We start from the raw sequence: 20,000 nt of genomic DNA, 5'->3' as shown, positions 1-20,000 counted from the left end.
GTTTGAAATAAACATATTTTAGCACTTTTCAAATGTTCTTACTGGTGGTAAAACAAGTGGACCAAAGACTGAGTTATTTAATAGGCTGAAGGGTAATTAGAAATCGATTCTTGAAAAGAAGATAAATCATGATAACCTAAAAAGATTTGACTAAGATAAAAAAATTATATCTTTTTTTGAAAAGCAGGTTGGTTTAATTGTCCTATTTAGATTAATATGTTGAGTTATAAGTTTTAATAGTAAAGTTTTTTGAAATGTAGGCTTCTGAATCATTAACATTCCTTCAAAATTGCCTAGATAATGATATATTTCCAAGAAATAACTACCAGTATTTTATACAATTAGCAGTTCTTTGGTTAATTGGCAAAGTAACAAAATTTCAATTTAAATTTCCAATAGCTTTGCATCATGTCAGGTTTATGGCACAGGGAGTTTATTATTTAACATATGATCTTCTTCAGCCACAATTCAGTAACTTATGTCCTAACATAATATCATTGCAAGAGGGAAAGCTGATTTATGAAATTGCTTCATTTACATCACTATTTTATGTTCCATGGTTTATTAAAGCTCCTATCCCTGCCATAGCACCTTCTTCAGATCTAAAAGCTATTAATGAAATGATACAATATTCTGAATTCAGTTTCAAACCAGCAGAAGCCGTACTGAAATCACTTAAAAAGCACAATTGGTATTTAAATGAAAATTTTGTGGTAATATTTCTTGCTGACAAATGTTTACCTGTAAATCAGCTACAAAAATTAGCTCCTAAATTAGCTCAAACAGCGAAGCCCACAAGTTATAAGATGGGGAAACTAAATTCCAAAATTTTTACTGACAATGAAAAAAAAATAACTAAAAATATTGAAGACTTTATTGATCCTAAAAGCTGGTTTCTATTTGATTTATTAAAAATGACATAACATAATACAGAATGGCTTAAAACTAGTCCATTAAACTGGGAAAAATTTTCAGGTTATATTAGATTTAAAAATTATGTCACTGGTCTTCTTGTTGTAAATGATTGTGCAGAGCGTGCTATTAAATTTGGTCAAGACTTCATTGAAACTTTCAGAAACGAAGAAGATAGCCAAGCTAATTTATTAGTTGTTGCAGATCATCGGATAAATTTCAGACAACAAAAAAAAAATCTTGATTGAAAACTTTAAAATAATCTTTCTTTAAAAATTAAATGCAAATGTAAAAATATTTTTTATTTAAAATATGTAGGAAAAAATTTATACTCTCCCCCCCCCCCTACCTCTCAAATATAAACATCATGTATTTTAATGGGTAGGGCTGATCATTTCCATTAACTTTTGCAATAAAACAAAACATATTCTAAAAATTTAGAAATTTTTAGAAATCTAGAAATTTTTGTTCCGTTTTCATATTTCTCAGTAACCAACTCTTTCTGTTTTCTTACGGACTCTTTTATTCTTTGATTTTTTATTTTCATTTCTTTTTTTGTTTTGTTTTTTACAAATTTTTGTGAAATTTTGTCTTTACCCAACATTTTCTGAACACGCGCTTCTTTCTGGTCGTTAAGAAAATCTGCATCTTCTCTTCTAGTTTTTATATCTTTAGTTTTATCTTTCATAATAACACCTTCACAATTCTTTTGACTTACATCAAATACCTCCTCTAGCATTCTTTTCTAAGTCAACTGTCTTGTCTCTAAAACAAATGTAGAAGAATGCAATAAAATGAATGTAATTTATTATAAATATATAAAATTGCATGACTTTATAATTGCTATTTATATAACATAAATTTGAAATTGGATTAAACTGAAAATTAAAATTATTTTAAATTTATAAAAACCTGATATGCTTGTCAGTATTATTAAAATAAATTCCTGCTTTTTGCCATATTTTCTTCACCTCATAAACAACGCATGGTAAACATTTTAGGAGACAACCGCCTATTTCAGCACCTTGTGCAGTAAAGAAATCACCAAGAGGACATGAAGCTATACTAACTGAGGATATGTTTGGTAAATCAGCTCTTAGCATAAGTACTCTGTAATGGTAATATTGCAATACAGTTTTTTTAGTTGGCAATTGTGTATTAGGTATTGATCCAATTCTTTTTCCAACAAGAAAAACTTCACGATGAGATACTTTTCCAAAACTATTTCTTGTTTTTCATTATTTTTATTTACACTAAGATAAAAATTTTAAAATTTACCGTTTTTTTTTTAACTTAAACATTCCCCCCCCTACCTCACAAATATGTAAACATGTATTTAAATAGGTAGGGATGACCATTTCCATCATCTTTTGCAATAAAACAAAACATAATCTAAAAATAGATATATCAGGCTACAAAATTAACCCTTAAGATATCTTTAAAATATTTGTAAGTGACCCGGCCCCTTTATTATTTACAAAAATTATAATTTTCTTATTTTCGGACTGCTGGGACTAACCATAAAAAAAAATGATTTTTTTTTAACACACATATCAAAAAGAACCAGAAAAATTATTATGGTATTTTTTTTATGACTTTGGTTGTTTATGCCCGACCCTATTGTATATATATATATATATATATATATATATATATATATTATATATATATAGTATATATATATATATATATATATATATATATATATATAAATATATATACATATATATATATTATAATATATATATATTATATATATATACATATATATATATATATATATATATATATATATATATATATATATATATGTATATATATATATATATAAATAAATATATATATATATATATATATATATATATATATATATATATATATAAATATATATACATATATATATATATATATATATATATATATATATATATATATATATATATATATATATATATATATATACATATATATATATATATATATATATATATATATATATATATGTATATATATATATATATATATATAAATAAATATATATATATATACATGTAATATATATATATATATATATATATATATATATATATATATATATATATATATATATATATGTATGTATATTATATATACATTAAATACATATATAAATATATATATATATATATATATTTATATATATATATATATATATGTATATATATATATATATATATATATATATATATATATATATATATATATATATATATATATATATATATATATATGTATATATATATATATATATATATATATATATATATAATATATATACATATATATACATATATATATACTATATATATATATATATATTTTTATATATATATATATATATATATATATGTATGTATATATATATATACATAAATATATATATATATGTATATATATATATATATATATATATATATATATATATATATATGTATATATATATATATATATATATATATATATATATATATATATATATATACATATATATATATATATATATATATATATTATATATATATATTATTTATATATATATATATATATATATATATATGTATATATATATATTTATATATATATATATATATATATATATATATATATATATATATATATATATATATATATATACATACAAAATTAAATCTTTTTCAAAGCAAATATATAAAAAGAAACTAAAAGATATTTGTTGCTTCAAAGAGTGTTTTTCTCTAGCATTTTTTGTAGTCTTTTATAAAGTTGTTTTTTTTTTGTAGAATTTTATATTGTTTAACAAAATATATTTTTGAATGCAGATTATGAAAATATATTAAAATATAGATAATGCAAATCAGTCGGAGTTAAATGATTTTGTTGAAGAAATTGATCTTCTGAAAGGAATTGGGTACCATAAGAATATTGTAAATATGATTGGTTGCTCAACACTTCAAAAACCCTTATGTTTTGTTGTTGAGTATATGGGAAACGGAGATTTGTTGCAGTTTTTAAAAAGAAGACGAGAAAAAATACTTGTAAAATACTTTTTTGTTTTGTTTTAATTATATCTTTATTAAATTGATTTTTAACTTAATTCCACAATGCCTTTTTAATGTAACATGCTGAAGTAATAATCTAGTATATCAGTAAACTATATTAAATGAATGTTTACATACATTTATTATAAAAATTGTTGCAAAATCTTTAAACAGCATAACCAGAAGAAGAAGTTCTTAAAAATTTCATTTAGAAATTAAGAAAATGTATTTTTTTTTATACTTTTAAAATAATGCTTGTATATTTTTTGATGTAAAATAAATGTTATAAAGCATTAATAACCATTTTACCAACAATGAATAGCTTAAATTTATAGTAATGTGTTCAGTTTCAAAACTTAGCAAAAATAAGCAGAGGTTAAAAATATTTTACAAAATTATAAAGAACTTTGAGTTGCACTTCCATGGAAACGTTATACTATTGGGTTAAGTAGATTCAATTTGAACGCTTCTAAAAGAGATTAAATAATTCAAATTATTGTTGTTATTACTATTGTAATAAAAATAATTATTTCAGATTGTTAATAGTTTCAATTATTATTTTTAATAACAATAATAATTTCAGCTCAGAATAAGATGTACTATTTTAGAAGATTTTAAAAAATTTTTACCCCTCCCACCTTCTGAGACACCTATTGCTTTATGATACTGCACATTGTATTGTTAGCTCTTAAGTCAAAATTATGGTTTTTCTTATACAAACCAAAATTAAATCAAAATTATGTTTTTATTATGCAAAAGATATTGCTTAAAGTTATAAAGTTTCAAAAGAATAAACAAAGAGAACTAAAGGTACAAGCACTTGATCTACCAGACAGAAAATTAGATACTGTTGTTATAGGTATAACAACTTCTCTTTTCAAAATGATAAAGAAGTAATTACTGAAACAGCAAGATAGCGTGATGATATGATAAATAATAGTATATATTTCTATTTCATTTAACTCAGTTATTCTGCTTTTTTGAAGTATCTGGAGTGATTTCCGAAACGAAGTTTCAAAGATACCAAAAGTTGATTATAAAAGATATAATTCCAGTGCAATAATAGCTCTTTTGGTATTTATTTTTCTACCAGAGAAAAGCGACTCATAACTCAATAATTTGAAAATTCATCTCTTACAGATGGGCGGACCATTGGTTTACGTACCAAATTTGCGATACGCATGATTATCCAAAACCATACTGCAGAATGATCAATCGCAAAAAAGCATTAAACTTTGTTTCCTGATTCCAAAACTTTTCTACAACTTAATAATTTTTGAAATTAGGAACCATCATGACCGGAAAGTCCAAGTACAAATCAATGTGTAGAACAAGCTACTAAGTGTCTTCAAGATCTTTTAAATGTTAAAAAAAAGAAAACCCCCAGCTTAGATTTATGTTGTCGAACAAAGCATAAGAATTGTATATTACACTTTAATTAGGTTGAACACTGCACAACATTTTTTCGATATATACAGTAGCTCTTTGTAGTTGTAGAATTGTAATTTAAATTAGTAATTTTATATTTATTTGTAATTTAGAGTGCTATGATGTAACAATAAACTGTTATGTGCCTAAAAATTAAATAGTTACTCTCCAATTTAAAAATTTAGAGTTAAAAAGTAATGATCATGATATTGTTTGAAATTTTATTCAAACCCTTTAATGGTAAGTTCAAATTTTTGGGTTGTGGTTGACCTTTTTGATTAAGAAAATTGAATTGATGTTTTTTACATTACATTTGTACAAATATTCTACAATTTATGACCCAGTAACATGGGGTAACAAAAAAGTGCATAAAACACATACTCGTATCTTTTGTTATAAAAAATCAATACTGCAAAATCTAAATCAATCATGGTGTTAATCAAAAGTTTTACTCATATTAACTAGATATACTTTAAATATTGATATTAAATATTAAATTTTTAATATTATAAATAAAATTAAAAAAGGAGACAACATTATAAATGACACTTGAGTTTGGTATACATAAACAAATTGCAGAGTGAGAAAACTTAAGTTTTAAATTCATTTAATGGCGTCTTAAGGGTAATTCTTTTAAATCTTAAGGGTAAATCTTAGGGGTAATAATTTTGTCAGATCAGGTTATCCCGCTACTGGTAACATGTAACCCAGTACAATCTGCTTCATGTCCTGCTGCCTTGTAGGATACGCCTTTTTAGGCAAAGGCTAGGAGATGCCAACTCCGATTTAAAACACCCCCTGCCTTGGGGCTCTTGGTTGAGTAAAGGCTAGAGATGGTGTCTCGATAAAAATACTCATCTTGGGCAGATGTTAAATGCACCCAGCTACTGTCTTGTAGAAGACCTCCTAGGCAAAGACTTAAGGGGTAAACAGATTCTATCTGTTGACCAGCCTTGCACTCCTTCTTCATCTATTAGGCTGGCGCAAATGTATTTTTAATACATTGTTTCCAGTTTAGGATGTTGAATGCTGGATCTTCTTGATTCAATGCATGGGTTTGCTTGTGTCACTGTTTTTACGACTAGGCAACTCATTCTATTATCTCCTTATGAGGGTACAGCTCTAAAACTCAGTTTTATGGTTCTGAGGCCGGCTGGAAGTCAGGTTTCCCGAACTCTGTGGTAGCTCTCAGGGAGGCTGATTCCATCAACAGCTGAAAAATATCAAAGTATTAACAGTGCCATGTTGCGCATGGATGGTGTCCGTGTTTGTACTTTTAGTGTGCATTGCGGAGGCCACATTTGGAGCCCTTTGTTACGGGTTAGGGTTTATTAGTAGTAATGAGGAAATTGCTTGGGCTATTAAACGGTGTTCTGAGTACTATCTATGCTTTGAGTCAAGTTCTTCAAACTAATTTAAAAATGAATAAAGTACCAAAAACTATAAAACACAAAAAACCATCATCATCACCAAGTTCTCTAAATCATTCACTAATATTCGTGGTCTTCGAAGTAACTTTTCTTCTGTTGAGTCTTATCTCTTGCAAAGTTCACCAGATCTACTTGCTCTTTGTGAGACTAATTTGAGTTCGGCTGTCTCATCTTGTGATCTTAGTGTTGATGGTTATCTTCCTCTGATTCGTAAAGACTCCAATAGTCACATGCTTGGCCTGGGCATTTACATTCGTAAGAATTCACCTGTTTGTCGTGAAACTAGATTTGAATCCACAGACTATTCTTTCATGTGCTTTCGTTTAGCACCACTTTACCCTATTGCCTTTCTCTTTGTTCTATATCGCTCTCCTTCATCTCAAGACTGCACTCTTTTTGATGTTATTTCTGATCATATTGACCAAGCCCTCTCTCTTTATCCATCAGCTAATATAGTTGTTGTCGGTGACTTTAATGCTCACCACTCTGAATGGCTTGGCTCAAGTGTCAGTGACTCTGCAGGCATTAAAGCCCACAACTTTTGACTTTCTCAATCCCTAAATCAAATAGTCAACTTTCCAACTCGATTTCCTGACAACCCTAATCATTTACCTTCTCTACTTGACTTATGTCTTGTTTCTGATTCTAGTCAGTGCACAGTTTCTCCACATTCACCCTTAGGTGCTTCTGATCACAGTTTGATCTCTTTAAAACTAATATCTCATTCTTCTTCATCACCTGAATCCCCCTATTATCGAACCTCTTACAACTACAGTAAAGCTGACTGGGATTCTTTCCGTGATTTTCTTCGTGATGGCCCTTGGGTAGATATCTTTCAACTTCCTGTCGACAAATGTGCTTCTTACATAACTTCGTGGATTCAAGCTGGTATGGAATCTTTTATTCCCTCTCGACGATTCCAGGTCAAGCCTCACTCTCCTCCATGGTTTTCCCCACACTGTGCTGCTGCGATTGCCAATCGAAACCGTTACTTCCATATTTATCAGCAAAACAATTCTCCAGAAAACAGACGTCTGTTTATTACTGCTAGAAACAACTGCAAAAAGGTTTTGTCTAACACCAAATCCCGCTATTCTTAGGTCATGAAATCTCGTATCTCATCTCAAAAATAAGGCTCTCGTGACTTCTGGAGAATCTTTAATAATATCAATAATATGGGCAAATCTATAATTCCACCTCTCTTGTATGGTTCAGACTTTGTCACCTCACCTAAAGACAAAGCCGAACTGTTTGCTAAAAACTTTTCATCAAAATCATCTCTTGATTCCACTAATTGCGTTCAACCTGATATTGCCAACAAACAGGTTAATCCATTGCTTGACATTCATATCACTCCAGCATCTGTATCTAAAGTGATCTCCTGCCCAGACTCTTATACAGCTTGTGGCCTAGACAACATACCTGTTATTGTCTTGCAGAAGTGTTCTCCGGAGCTGTCGTCTATACTCTTAAAACTATTCAACAAGTGCTTATCAGAGTCTTGTTTTCCAGCCTGCTGGAAAGCCGCATCTATTATCCCTATCTTCAAAAATTCTGGGGAGCGATCTGATTCGTCTAACTACCGTCCCATAAGTCTTCTTCCTATCATAAGCAAGGTTTTTGAATCTTTAATTAACAAACACTTAATTTCTCATCTTGAATCTAATAACTTACTTTCTGACCATCAATATGGATTTCGATCTTCTCGTTCTACAGCTGATTTGCTAACAGTAATAACTGACAGGTTTTATCGTGCTTTAGATGAAGGTGGAGAGGTTAAGGCCATCGCTCTTGACATTTCAAAAGCGTTCGATAAAGTTTGGCATGCTGGTCTTCTCCATAAGCTTTCTTCTTATGGTGTATCCGGCAACATCTTTAAGATCATTGAATCCTTCCTTCCCAATCGTAGCATAAAAGTTGTCCTCGATGGACAACACTCTTCTTCTTATTCTGTAACTTCAGGGGTTCCTCAAGGTTCTATCCTTGTCTCTATACTCTTTTTAATTTACATTAACGATCTTCCAGATATTCTCACATCTAAGGTGGCATTGTTTGCTGATGATACTACCATTTATTCTTGTCGTGATAAGAAACTAACACCCTCTGATTGCCCGGAGGGGGCATTTGAGCTTGAAAAGGATCTCACTTCTGCTATAGCATGGGGCTCACAGTGGCTGGTGAATTTTAATTCAGATAAAACTCAATTGTTTTTAGCCAATCGTTATCGCAATAATTTAGATCTTCCTATATTTATGAACGGTGATGTACTCGATGAGTCACCTACTCTTCATCTTCTAGGATTAACTCTTACTTCCAATCTTTCTTGGAAACCATATATCAAATCGGTTGCAAAATTAGCATCTGCTAAAGTTGCATCTCTTTATCGAGCTCGCCTCTTTCTTACTCTGGATTCTATTGTCTATCTCTATAAATCTCAAATCCGGCCTTGTATGGAATACTATTGCCATATCTGGGGCGGATCTTCTAATGATGTCCCTTCTCTTTTAGACAAGGTTCAAAAACGGAATGTAAACATAGTTGGACCTGCTCTTGCAGCCAACCTCCAACCATTATCACATTATCAAGCTTCTCTTTCTCTTTTCTACAAATACTATAATGGGCACTGCTCTAAAGAGCTAGCGTCTCTTGTGCCATCTACTAAAATTCATTCTCGTGTTACTCGTCATTCAATTAAGTGTCATCCTTTTTCTGTGACTGTTCCTAAGTGCTCCAAAAACGCTTATTCGTCTAGTTTTTTTCCTCGAACATCAGTTCTTTGGAATTCGCTTCCTTCATCTTGCTTTCCTGATTCATATAATTTGCAATCTTTTAAATTGTCCGTCAATCGTTATCTTGCTCTTTAACCTTCATCTTTTCTCTTAGAGTAACTTCCAACTTTAATTAGTGGCTGCTTGCAGCCTTGTTGGAAGCGAAGATATTTAAAAAAAAAAAAAAAAAAAAAAAATTCTATGTCAAATCAGCAGAAAAAAACAAAAGATGTCACCCTATGTTTTGGATTTTGCAAATTTTTTTAATATGATCTATGGTTTACAAAAATGAGGAAAATCTGAAATTTGGAAACTCTAACCCCGGTTCTTGAGATGTCCATACGGTTCTTGAGATGTCCAGGAATATTTTTTTTATTTATGCTGACTCTTTTACAAAATACTTTTTCGTTGTTAAACAGCAATATTTTATGAACCAAATAAGGTATCATCCTAAAAGTTTGTACGTTAACAAACTTCCAAATGGTAGATACAAACTTCATGTAAAAAGTTTTTCGACCACCATAATTACACATAAATTAGATAATGAAGGCATATATTTTTGGGTATCGCGACGGTCAAAATGGTGGTCACCTTGATAATTTTTTTGAGGCATTGTTATAACTTTTTTGGTTATATAACCTTTTGGTTCTAATTCTAATACACCAAAAATTGTCATACTTGCAAGCTACATAATCCATATAATTATGCATAATCTGCATCACAACCAGCTCATTTGGTATCTACAGGAGGTTAAATCTCTGAACATTAGTTTGTTGAATCATCTTTTTAAAAGAAATTGTACATTTATTAATTGGTATAAAATGGTGGAAGAATTTTGTTCCTGGCAAGGTTCTTCCATTGTAAACTTTGGTTGCAATGATGATCAAACTTCATTTATTTCTTTTTTATAAACCAAAATGAATTGAATATTTTTTACATTGGTTACATAAAATTTAAACATCTTATCTACATTTAAAATCTGTCCAGGTATTACCCTTTTTTAAGCTGGCTTGTGCAGTTAGTCTTTTTACTGTACCCCCAATACCATCACAAGTAGATTTATCATGGCTTGTGGCAAAAAAAAAACCATTCAGCATCAATACCAAATTCCTCTTTGAGATGGATTATTAAAGTTTTTAAATTTTTTATACTGTGCTGCACATCCATCTATGAAGTATTTAATATTACTAATTTGTAGAATGTTTACTTTAATGTAATTGATAATGAGTTGCTGTATTTTATATACAAAATACACTTCATGCTCAACGTCATCAGAAAGAAAACAAAATGACTTAGATATCAATTAACCACTTGATTTATAGTATATAATAATAGGATGAAGTGTACACTTTGGTTTATTCCAGGGTAACTTTGCATCTCATCCTGAACAATAAATTAAAATTGTTCTGCCAAGTCACGCAATATTATACACTCATTGTGATTTAAAAACTTTTTGCAGTCTTTAAGGTACTTGACCTGACTTTTAGCTATAAATAAATGAGATGTAAGTTTATCTATTTTATTGCATTTAAGGTCAATAACATCCTCAATATTAATTTTTTGATTGATCAGTGTAGTTCTATCAGTACCTTGCCATTGGTTAATTTTAATTTCTTTACCACTGTTGTCAAATTTTACGGTTAAGAAATCTTTTAAAGCAGTAATACCAAGACATAGCAGACATTGATGTAACATGCACAATAGATTATCCCGATTGGAAACAATCATTCCCATGAAATCTCTATAGTCTTTGTCAATTTTAATAACATCAGCTAACAACTTAACTGATAATCGATACAGACACAAACACTGTGTGTGCCAGACTAGTTTGTGGTTACACACCATCTTGGGCAAAGGCGGCAAAATTTTGAAAATCCAACATTTAAATTAGAGTATTCAGATTTAAATTAATCAATATTAGTATTTTATGCATGTGTTGCTTGTACCCGTTACTGACAAACTTTTTTTTTCCAGACATCATTCATGTGTACTCGTCACTGATAAAAGCTAGGAACTAGATGGGGGTGACCATGATTCTGGTGTTAATGCTAATATCTGTATTTTTGCGGAGTATGTTTTAGTTTATCTTTTAATTTATTTAAAAGTGAGTTTAGATTGTCAAAATTATGGTTATCAACTGAAGAAGTTTGTGGTATACATGATAGTGTTAATCTAATCATAGGATCAATATTATAAACATCATTTCTTTAATCAAATTGTCTTTTTGCAGCTTGTAACCGTTGGTGTTTTGGCACTGATTTATGCTTAATAGGTGACACACCTATAGATTTAAGACTTTCATTGAGAGCTGAACGTTGTTCATGTTCAGACTCAACCCTGCTATAGCATTGATCATTTGATTCTCATTTTTTATTTATACTCTGTACCCTTTTGTAACAACTACTGCATAATTTCCACCCAGGTGCAACAGGAATATCTTGTGTTTTAAGAGTTAATGCTATTGATTGCAATATGTTCACATTTCCTATAAAAAAAAGGAACAATAATTTCTTAAAACTAATATTAACTAAGCATAATTGTAAAGAACATATTATTATTTATTAACTTATAAAACAATTAAATTTACAAAAATATTTAAATTTTCTTCTTAAAAAACCATTTAGTCTTATTATTTCTTTAGTTTATTTAATTATTATTTAATTGTTATTTGATATGATAATTATTATTTAATTATCATTTTAATCATCAAAATAATATCAAAATTGCCTTTTACGTTTTTCTTTCGATTTCCATGTTTTTTAAATAGATTACAGCATTTCTGAAATTTTTTTTCAAATCCACATTTAAAGTGTTCACTATGATAATTGCAAACTGTAGTAAAAAACTTCCCACAATCAAACAAACCAGCTCTCCATAATAACTCGTGTTTTTCATCTCTTGAAAATGTTGATAGGTTTAAAAGACGTTGTCTTATTGTTAAACCTTGCTTGTGACAGTCAACATTTGAATTTTTTTCTAATCCAATAGTAATATATAGCAATAAGGCTTCCTTTTTTTTTTTGTGTGTGTGGGGGGGGGGGGGAACCCGATTGTTCCCCCCACCTCCTCCTCCTCCTTTCCTCTCCTTCTACTTTGAGCTTACCCTAAAAACACACAAAATATAAATAAATTGTAATATGTTATTGCCCACAAAATGACTTTAAAAATAACTTTTTGCAACATAAAATTAAGATATAGCTAACTTTGTGATAAATAAATTAGCAATATATATATAGCAATAATAAATAAATTTATTGCTGACTCAGCATATATATAAATATGCTTTACTTAAAAGGCTGCATTTAGAATATAACAATATATAATTTAATTATAATAATGCCTAAAAAAAAATTATAAGGTGGCATCACCATTTTGACCGTCGAAATACCCCAAAACATATGCCTTCATTATCTAATTTATGTGTAATTATGGAGGTCAAAAAAATTTTCAATTTTAAGTTTGTATCTGCCATGTGGAAGTTTGTCAATGTACAAAATTTCAAGATGATACCTCATTCGGTTCATAAAATATTGGGGTGACATGAGCCGGCTGTTTTGACATGGAATATCCCTTAAATGAATTAAAACAAAGCTCTCAAAGAAACACAGGTTCTTAAGATGATCAAAAACGTCAAAACTTAAAGTTAAAATTCGCTAAATTTTGACTTAAATTTAATTTAATGTTTCTCAAAATTAATTTCTTATTATGTTTACTAACTTTATAGAAAATAAGCTGTTGCTCTTTGTGTTACCCTTAGTACCATGATATTAAAAGTTTTATTGATATTATGCCACTATAATAACTGTCATAAAGTACATAAAAACTCTGGGGGAAACTGGGGTCTGGAGCTCCAAAACATCGCAACAGTATAACAGTAATCTTTAAACTTTTTAGATTATTTAAAGCAATTAATCATGCAATGTAAACATAGCACATTTAAAATACTATTAGATATATATGTATATATATATATGTATATATATATATATATATATATATATATATATATATATATATATATATATAAATATATATATATATATATATATATATATATATATACATATATATATATATATATATTTATTTATATATATATATATATATATATATATATATATATATATATATATTCATTATATATATATATATATATATATATATATATATATATATATATATATATATATATATATATATACATATATATATGACAAAAAATGACAAAAATTTTGCTCTAGAACTGTCTTTATTACTATCTAAACTACTAAATACAAGTGCTTAACCAAACTTTGTTTACCTGTCTTATGCAAATGGCATCTGTAGCTCATACAATGTACAAAAAGACGCATAATTCTTTTATGCCTCTTTGTATGGAACACTGTTGTTTTATTTGGGTTTGTTTTTAATGAAGTTCTCTTCCATATAAGCAAGGTTTAAAAATGTAAATGTTATTGAACCTGTTAAAGCTACATAGTTTGAGCCTCTGTCTCATTGTTGTAAGAAATGGGTCTCTCTTACATAAATACTAATATGGTAACTGTTTAGGCGAGCCGTCATTTTTTATTCATTTTATATCAACCAATATTTAATCTCGCTTCGCTAGTTAATATTATAATTGAGGAGGAGGGAGGAGGGGGTGGGAAATTAAAAGTACGCTGATATATACAAACATTATTAACGTAACAAATCTAAAGAAAAAAAATAGAAACTGTTTACTGCATACCAACACAAACGACAAATAGGTTTATTGTGCCTTAAATTTGGCAAAAATAATGGCCAATTACCCAACACATATATTTTAAGTATAAAAACCTATGCAAATCATTTTTAAGTTTTCTTTTATTTTTTATAGAAAATAAATTCAACTTCAGAAGAGGTGTCAGTCGATGATAATGAAAGAGTAACACCAAATGACTTGATCAGTTTTGCCTGGCAAGTTGCTTCAGGAATGGTATGAATTTGTTGAATATGCGTTCATTTTTTTTAATCTATATTTGTATATATTTATTTTCTGTGTCTTTTATTTATATGATATATTTTTATAGGAATATCTTTCGTCAATTAAACTGGTACATCGAGACCTTGCTGCTAGAAATATTTTAGTAGGCGCTGATAAAATAGTTAAAATATCTGATTTTGCTTTAACGCGTAAAGTAAAGGCTGATTTAAACTATATGGATTGCAATAATTGTCGCTTACCAATTAAATGGATGTCAATTGAAGCAATATTTGATCAAACGTTCACCACATGCAGTGATGTGTAAATTTTAATTTTTTTTTTTTTTTAATGTAATACAATATTATTTTCTTTTACTAACTAAATCTTTAATGAACGTTTTCTAGATGGGCGTTCGGAATTGTTCTTTTTGAAATTGTAACGCTGGGTAAGTTTAAATAAAATGCAATTTGTATTTTTATGATAAATTAATTTTTTTTTAACTACTTTTAATCACTTTTTTTACATATATATTTTTACTTTTTTTATTTTTATATATTTTTCACTATATTTTGACTTTTATTTACTTATAGGAGGAACACCTTATCCAACAATAAGTAATCGCGAACTTCTCCCTCTCTTGAAAACTGGTTACAGGATGGAACGACCAGATAATTGCTCTCAATTCATGTAACCTAATTCTTTTAATTTAGACGCTTTTAAAGAAAATATTGCAGTTGATTTTTTTTTGAATAAAGCTTATTTTTAAGTTTTTAATATTTTAGATTTAACTGCATGTTACAATGTTGGAATGAAGATCCGTTACAACGACCCACTTTTTCAAAGTTACGTGACCTATTTGAGAAATTATTATCACAAAGTACCAATTATTTAAGCTTTGAAATTGATAAGGAAAGTATTTATTATAAAGAAACCTCAATTACCAGCAACTCAAATGATTTTAACGATCTCGTTTGATTTGAACGATCGAGTAATTGTTGCATCAGGAAAACATAAAATTCAAAAACTTCGAACAATTTTTAGACTTGTTTATCAAACACGAGTGCCAATGTTTAACAGTATATGTCACGACACGGAAAATTGGTGAATAGAAGATTTGAAGATTTAAATTTCCATTCAACTCTTTAATTAATAATAATTCTAAACTCGTGACATTTGCGGGTTAGTTTTTGAGTAACAAGTTTATTAATAATTGTATTTGTCTAAGTTAATCTTTATCTTCTAATTTGCGAATCTTAGTTGTAAATAAATAAAATATAAATTTGAATTTGAAAAGTTGCACAATAGGAGACTAAATGTCATTGATTCCAATGGCAATTAGGGTTAATAGGGTTAATAGGCAAATAGGGTTCAAAAAGAACAATTCCGAACGCCCATCTAGAAAACGTTCATTAAAGATTTTGTTAGTAAAAGAAAATAAAATTGTATTACATTAAAAAAAAAAAAAATTAAAATTTACACATCACTGCATGTGGTGAACGTTTGATCAAATATTGCTTCAATTGACATCCATTTAATTGGTAAACGACAATTATTGCTATCCATATAGTTTAAATCAGCATTTACTTTACGCGTTAAAGCAAAATCAGATATTTTAACTATTTTATCAGCGCCTACTAAAATATTTCTAGCAGCAAGGTCTCGATGTATTTCGATATTATTAAATTATTATTATAAAAGTATTTACATGTTTATACTTATTCCTTTACATGTTCTTACTTGTTTCTTACTTGTTACTTACCTATTTCTTGACGAAAAAAAGTTTTGAAAATTGATTTGTTTGAGATCCTAAACGATGCATATTAGTTAGAACATGTGAGTCTTTTTTTTTTTTTTTTCTCTAGTTTTCATATTTTCTTCAGTTTTCATCAGGGTATTGAGTAACAGACATATAGAAGATTATTTTAATTTTCATATTTTTGTTAGTTTATTAAGGCTTTTGATACTCTTTAATCTTTTAATAAATTAATTGTTAAATTTAAAATTTATAATAAAACACGAAATAACTTTTACTTTTTCGTGAAACGCTAATTAGTTACTAATAGCATTGGCTTAAATTTTTTGGCTAAAATTACACCAAACCTTTACACTATATTTTAAAATATGATTTGTAATATTGAGGAAAAATGAAAACCAGAATGGTATTTACTACAATTAGATGTTGGGTAAGTTATTTATTATAAATAGATATTGGATATGCCCTCTTCTTATAAGGGGTTGTCTCATATTCAATTTATAATTGCTAACTATTTTAATTCATACTTTTCTTATTATTACATTTTCTTTTAACCAATGTTAGATTTGTTATTTATAATAAAAAAATGAAATTCTCATTAAAAAATTTCTTAAATTGAATGTTGGGACAATGATCACAAAAAAACTGTTGAATTGAATTTGTTTGTTTTTTATTTCATCCGTAAAACTAAAAGCCCCATTATTTGTTTCAATAAATTTATGAAGTGTTTTTTAGTTCAAAACATTGGAAAGTTACAGAGATGTATCCTTAGCTTGAATAAATCCATTTCTTCCTTCAGAACCACAAATCGATGTAGAAGCATTTGATACAACCTTTACGCATCATTTTACTGTTTAAGTTTGGCAAGGCAAACATTCCATCATCAATATTTTGAGTTATGAGATGAGATGTGTCTTTTTGAGGAGACGCATAGCATTAACATATTGCCGATTAATCATAATGATGTTATTTCCAGAATTAAAGATTTGGAATCTTAAACCATCGAAAAGATATTGAATTATCATAGGGTTCTCTGCATTTGTGAGTACGTCTTTAAGCTAGTTCTCTGATGCCCTTGCTTTTATCCACTGACAAACCAATTAAAGTTTTCTGGATAACAAATATAAGTATTTTGTTTTAATACCACATCAGCGGTACTCTTACGTTTGTCAAATAAGTAACGGGATTTTTTTATGATTCTTAAACAATGGTTTGATCTGAACATTCAAGTTGGTTTCATTTTATCTCAAACTAGCTAGCAAGTATACTTTATTATTCTATATATATATATATATATATATATATATATATATATATATATATATATATATATATATATTTTATATATATATATTTATATATATATATATTATTTTAGTGAAATAAAAAACATTTTTTAGTTGAAAATGCATTTTTCAAACTTAAAAAGTTCATCATCAGTTTAAAATGACCAATATAAAGTTTTTCAATATATAGGTTACAAAGTAATTAAAAATCCATTCAAAGTTGCTGTTCAAAAAAACTATTTATAACACATAATTAAAGTAAAAAATATAATGCAAAGGAGATAATAAAAATGTCATTTATAACAACTTTTGGAAGACAAAACTTTTTACGACTTTTTATATTATTATAATCATTCAAAACAGCACGTTTAGTTTCACGCCAGTTTTGATCTTACCCTTGTCCAGCTAGATTTATTGGAGTATCCATTTTAACTAAATGATATTAGAGTGTTAAATAAAATGTAAATAGTATTCCATAAATCATTTTCGAACTAAAGTTAAGCATACAACAAAAAAAATTTAATTCAGAAAAAGTAAGCAGAACAATCTTTTTTTTTATCTTTAAATAAAGTTATTTCATGTTAAAGACTTTTACTGTAATTATTGATAATATTGCAATATTCTGATACAACTATAAACTACTTGACTTACGTTTTTTATAACTTTCTTTTTTAATAATTAAGTTGAAAGTAATAATTCAACATAAAATATATTTGACAATAAATAGGAACATAAATATAATGAGAGAATAAATATATTGTTTTTGGAACTTAATTCTTTAAGTTAATACATTTTAAATATGTTTTAATAACCATAAAATTACTAAACTTAATATTGTAACAAACATAAATTTATTGAATTTCATATGAGGACTAATATTAAGAATATAGATCAATGAAATATGCTTGTTCTAGTGTTAAAGAAATAAAAGCAGAAAATGAAAACATACATGAAAACAATAAATAGTTTCTTTTAGTCAACATTATTTTATTGCAGTTATTTTATTTACAAATTATTTTATCACCATTAAAACAATTTTTGTTTCTAATTGTCTACAAGATGCAACAAGTAGTATTTTTATTATGATTCCAGAGCTTGCATCGTATTTTGATGCAGAGTTTGCAAGGAAATGTTTACAAAGTAATATTTTATCAAAGATTTAAAAACTCAATGCACCTCTACAAGAATGAATCGTAGATTGACTGCCAATATAATAACAATAATTTACCATACCTTTAGTTGCAGAAACACAAAAAGAAATATTATTCTAATAATCTAAAGATTCACGTAACTTTTAAAATATGCAAATAAATTATGTTTTCTTTAATACTTACAATAAAAAAAAACTCAAAATGCAAAGACAGAGTATGTAGTTACTAATTCAAGAGTAAATAGTTTTATATCAAACGTTTAACTTATAACTATTTCATTTTGCATTATTGTTGTTAATTACAACATATAAATTAGATGTTTTAAAAATATCATTAGTTATAACATTTTAGCATGTTGCAATAAGTACATTTTAACAGATTTTGCATAATGACTTGGTAACAATTACATTAAACAACTTTGTAATAAATCATAACATATTATAACAAATAAATCAACATAAGTTTGCTGCGCAAATAGTTACGCCAAACTTAAGGTAGCACCTACCTAACGTAACTTTTCATCCGTAAATCGAGCTGAGCATTTTCTTTAATTTTCTTAAAAAATGTTTTGTAAATACAGTAAAATATACGAAAAATCTTTCGCAAAATTATTTGTAAGCAGACGCAAAAGTTTTGTGAATACGGAATTAAGTAGTTCACAACTTAAGTAAAACTTACGCCAAATTTACGCAAATTTTTGACTTACGAAAGTTTGTGAATGCGCACCCAGGATGTTAATACAAGTTTGATTAGAACAGTTCAATACCTCTGTGCTTAACTTGCTTGTTAGGGTTCTGCCATTTTATATTAGGACTTTCTTTAACTCCTAATTCAGTTTCCCTATTGGCAAAATCCAGATTGGTAAAACATTCTGCAGTTGCTTTATTTAAACAATCAATGTTGGATTTAATATTTTGAAATATATGTAATTTTTTATGTAAAATGTGTTGGACAATTTTCCCTATGTAACAAACATTACAGTTTCCACAATCAAATTTTAAACAACGTTAGATTTTAAATTTCTCGGAATAATATCTGTTAATGAAAAAAACTGTTGATTTTTAGTAGAAGTAAACGCCAATTAAATGATAAACTTTTCTTTGCAAAACAGCTTTATTAACTCCGATATTTTGTTTTGAGCGTTTAAAGATTGTTCACCAATATAGGGTAATTTAAAATGTTTACATTCATATTTAGGATTATCAAAGAGTTCGGAGTGTTTAAGATTCAAATATTTTTTTAAGAAATTATCTATTAATTTATTAGGATATTGA

The 20,000-nt window shown here is 27.6% G+C and overlaps 1 protein-coding gene across 3 annotated transcripts in view; it reads left to right on the top strand.

The window, feature by feature from the left end:
• The window catches only part of LOC136082389 (uncharacterized), a 381,697-nt gene extending 365,854 nt beyond the window's left edge, over positions 1 to 15,843 (top strand). For all 3 annotated transcript variants that reach the window (XM_065801560.1, XM_065801559.1, XM_065801561.1), the window contains 6 exons: positions 3,775 to 3,965; positions 14,450 to 14,548; positions 14,643 to 14,857; positions 14,941 to 14,981; positions 15,127 to 15,223; positions 15,319 to 15,843. In XM_065801560.1, coding sequence (XP_065657632.1) covers positions 3,775 to 3,965; positions 14,450 to 14,548; positions 14,643 to 14,857; positions 14,941 to 14,981; positions 15,127 to 15,223; positions 15,319 to 15,511 — 836 coding nt within the window. In that variant the 3' untranslated portion in view covers positions 15,512 to 15,843. The remainder of the gene's footprint in view (positions 1 to 3,774; positions 3,966 to 14,449; positions 14,549 to 14,642; positions 14,858 to 14,940; positions 14,982 to 15,126; positions 15,224 to 15,318) is intronic.
• Positions 15,844 to 20,000: the final 4,157 nt, after the last annotated feature.

This window comes from Hydra vulgaris, chromosome 07 (genome assembly GCF_038396675.1).
Source record: "Hydra vulgaris chromosome 07, alternate assembly HydraT2T_AEP".
NCBI classification, from domain to species: Eukaryota; Metazoa; Cnidaria; class Hydrozoa; order Anthoathecata; family Hydridae; genus Hydra; species Hydra vulgaris.
Note: the sequence above shows the minus strand (reverse complement) of the source record. Positions and strands in the feature narration are given on the sequence as shown.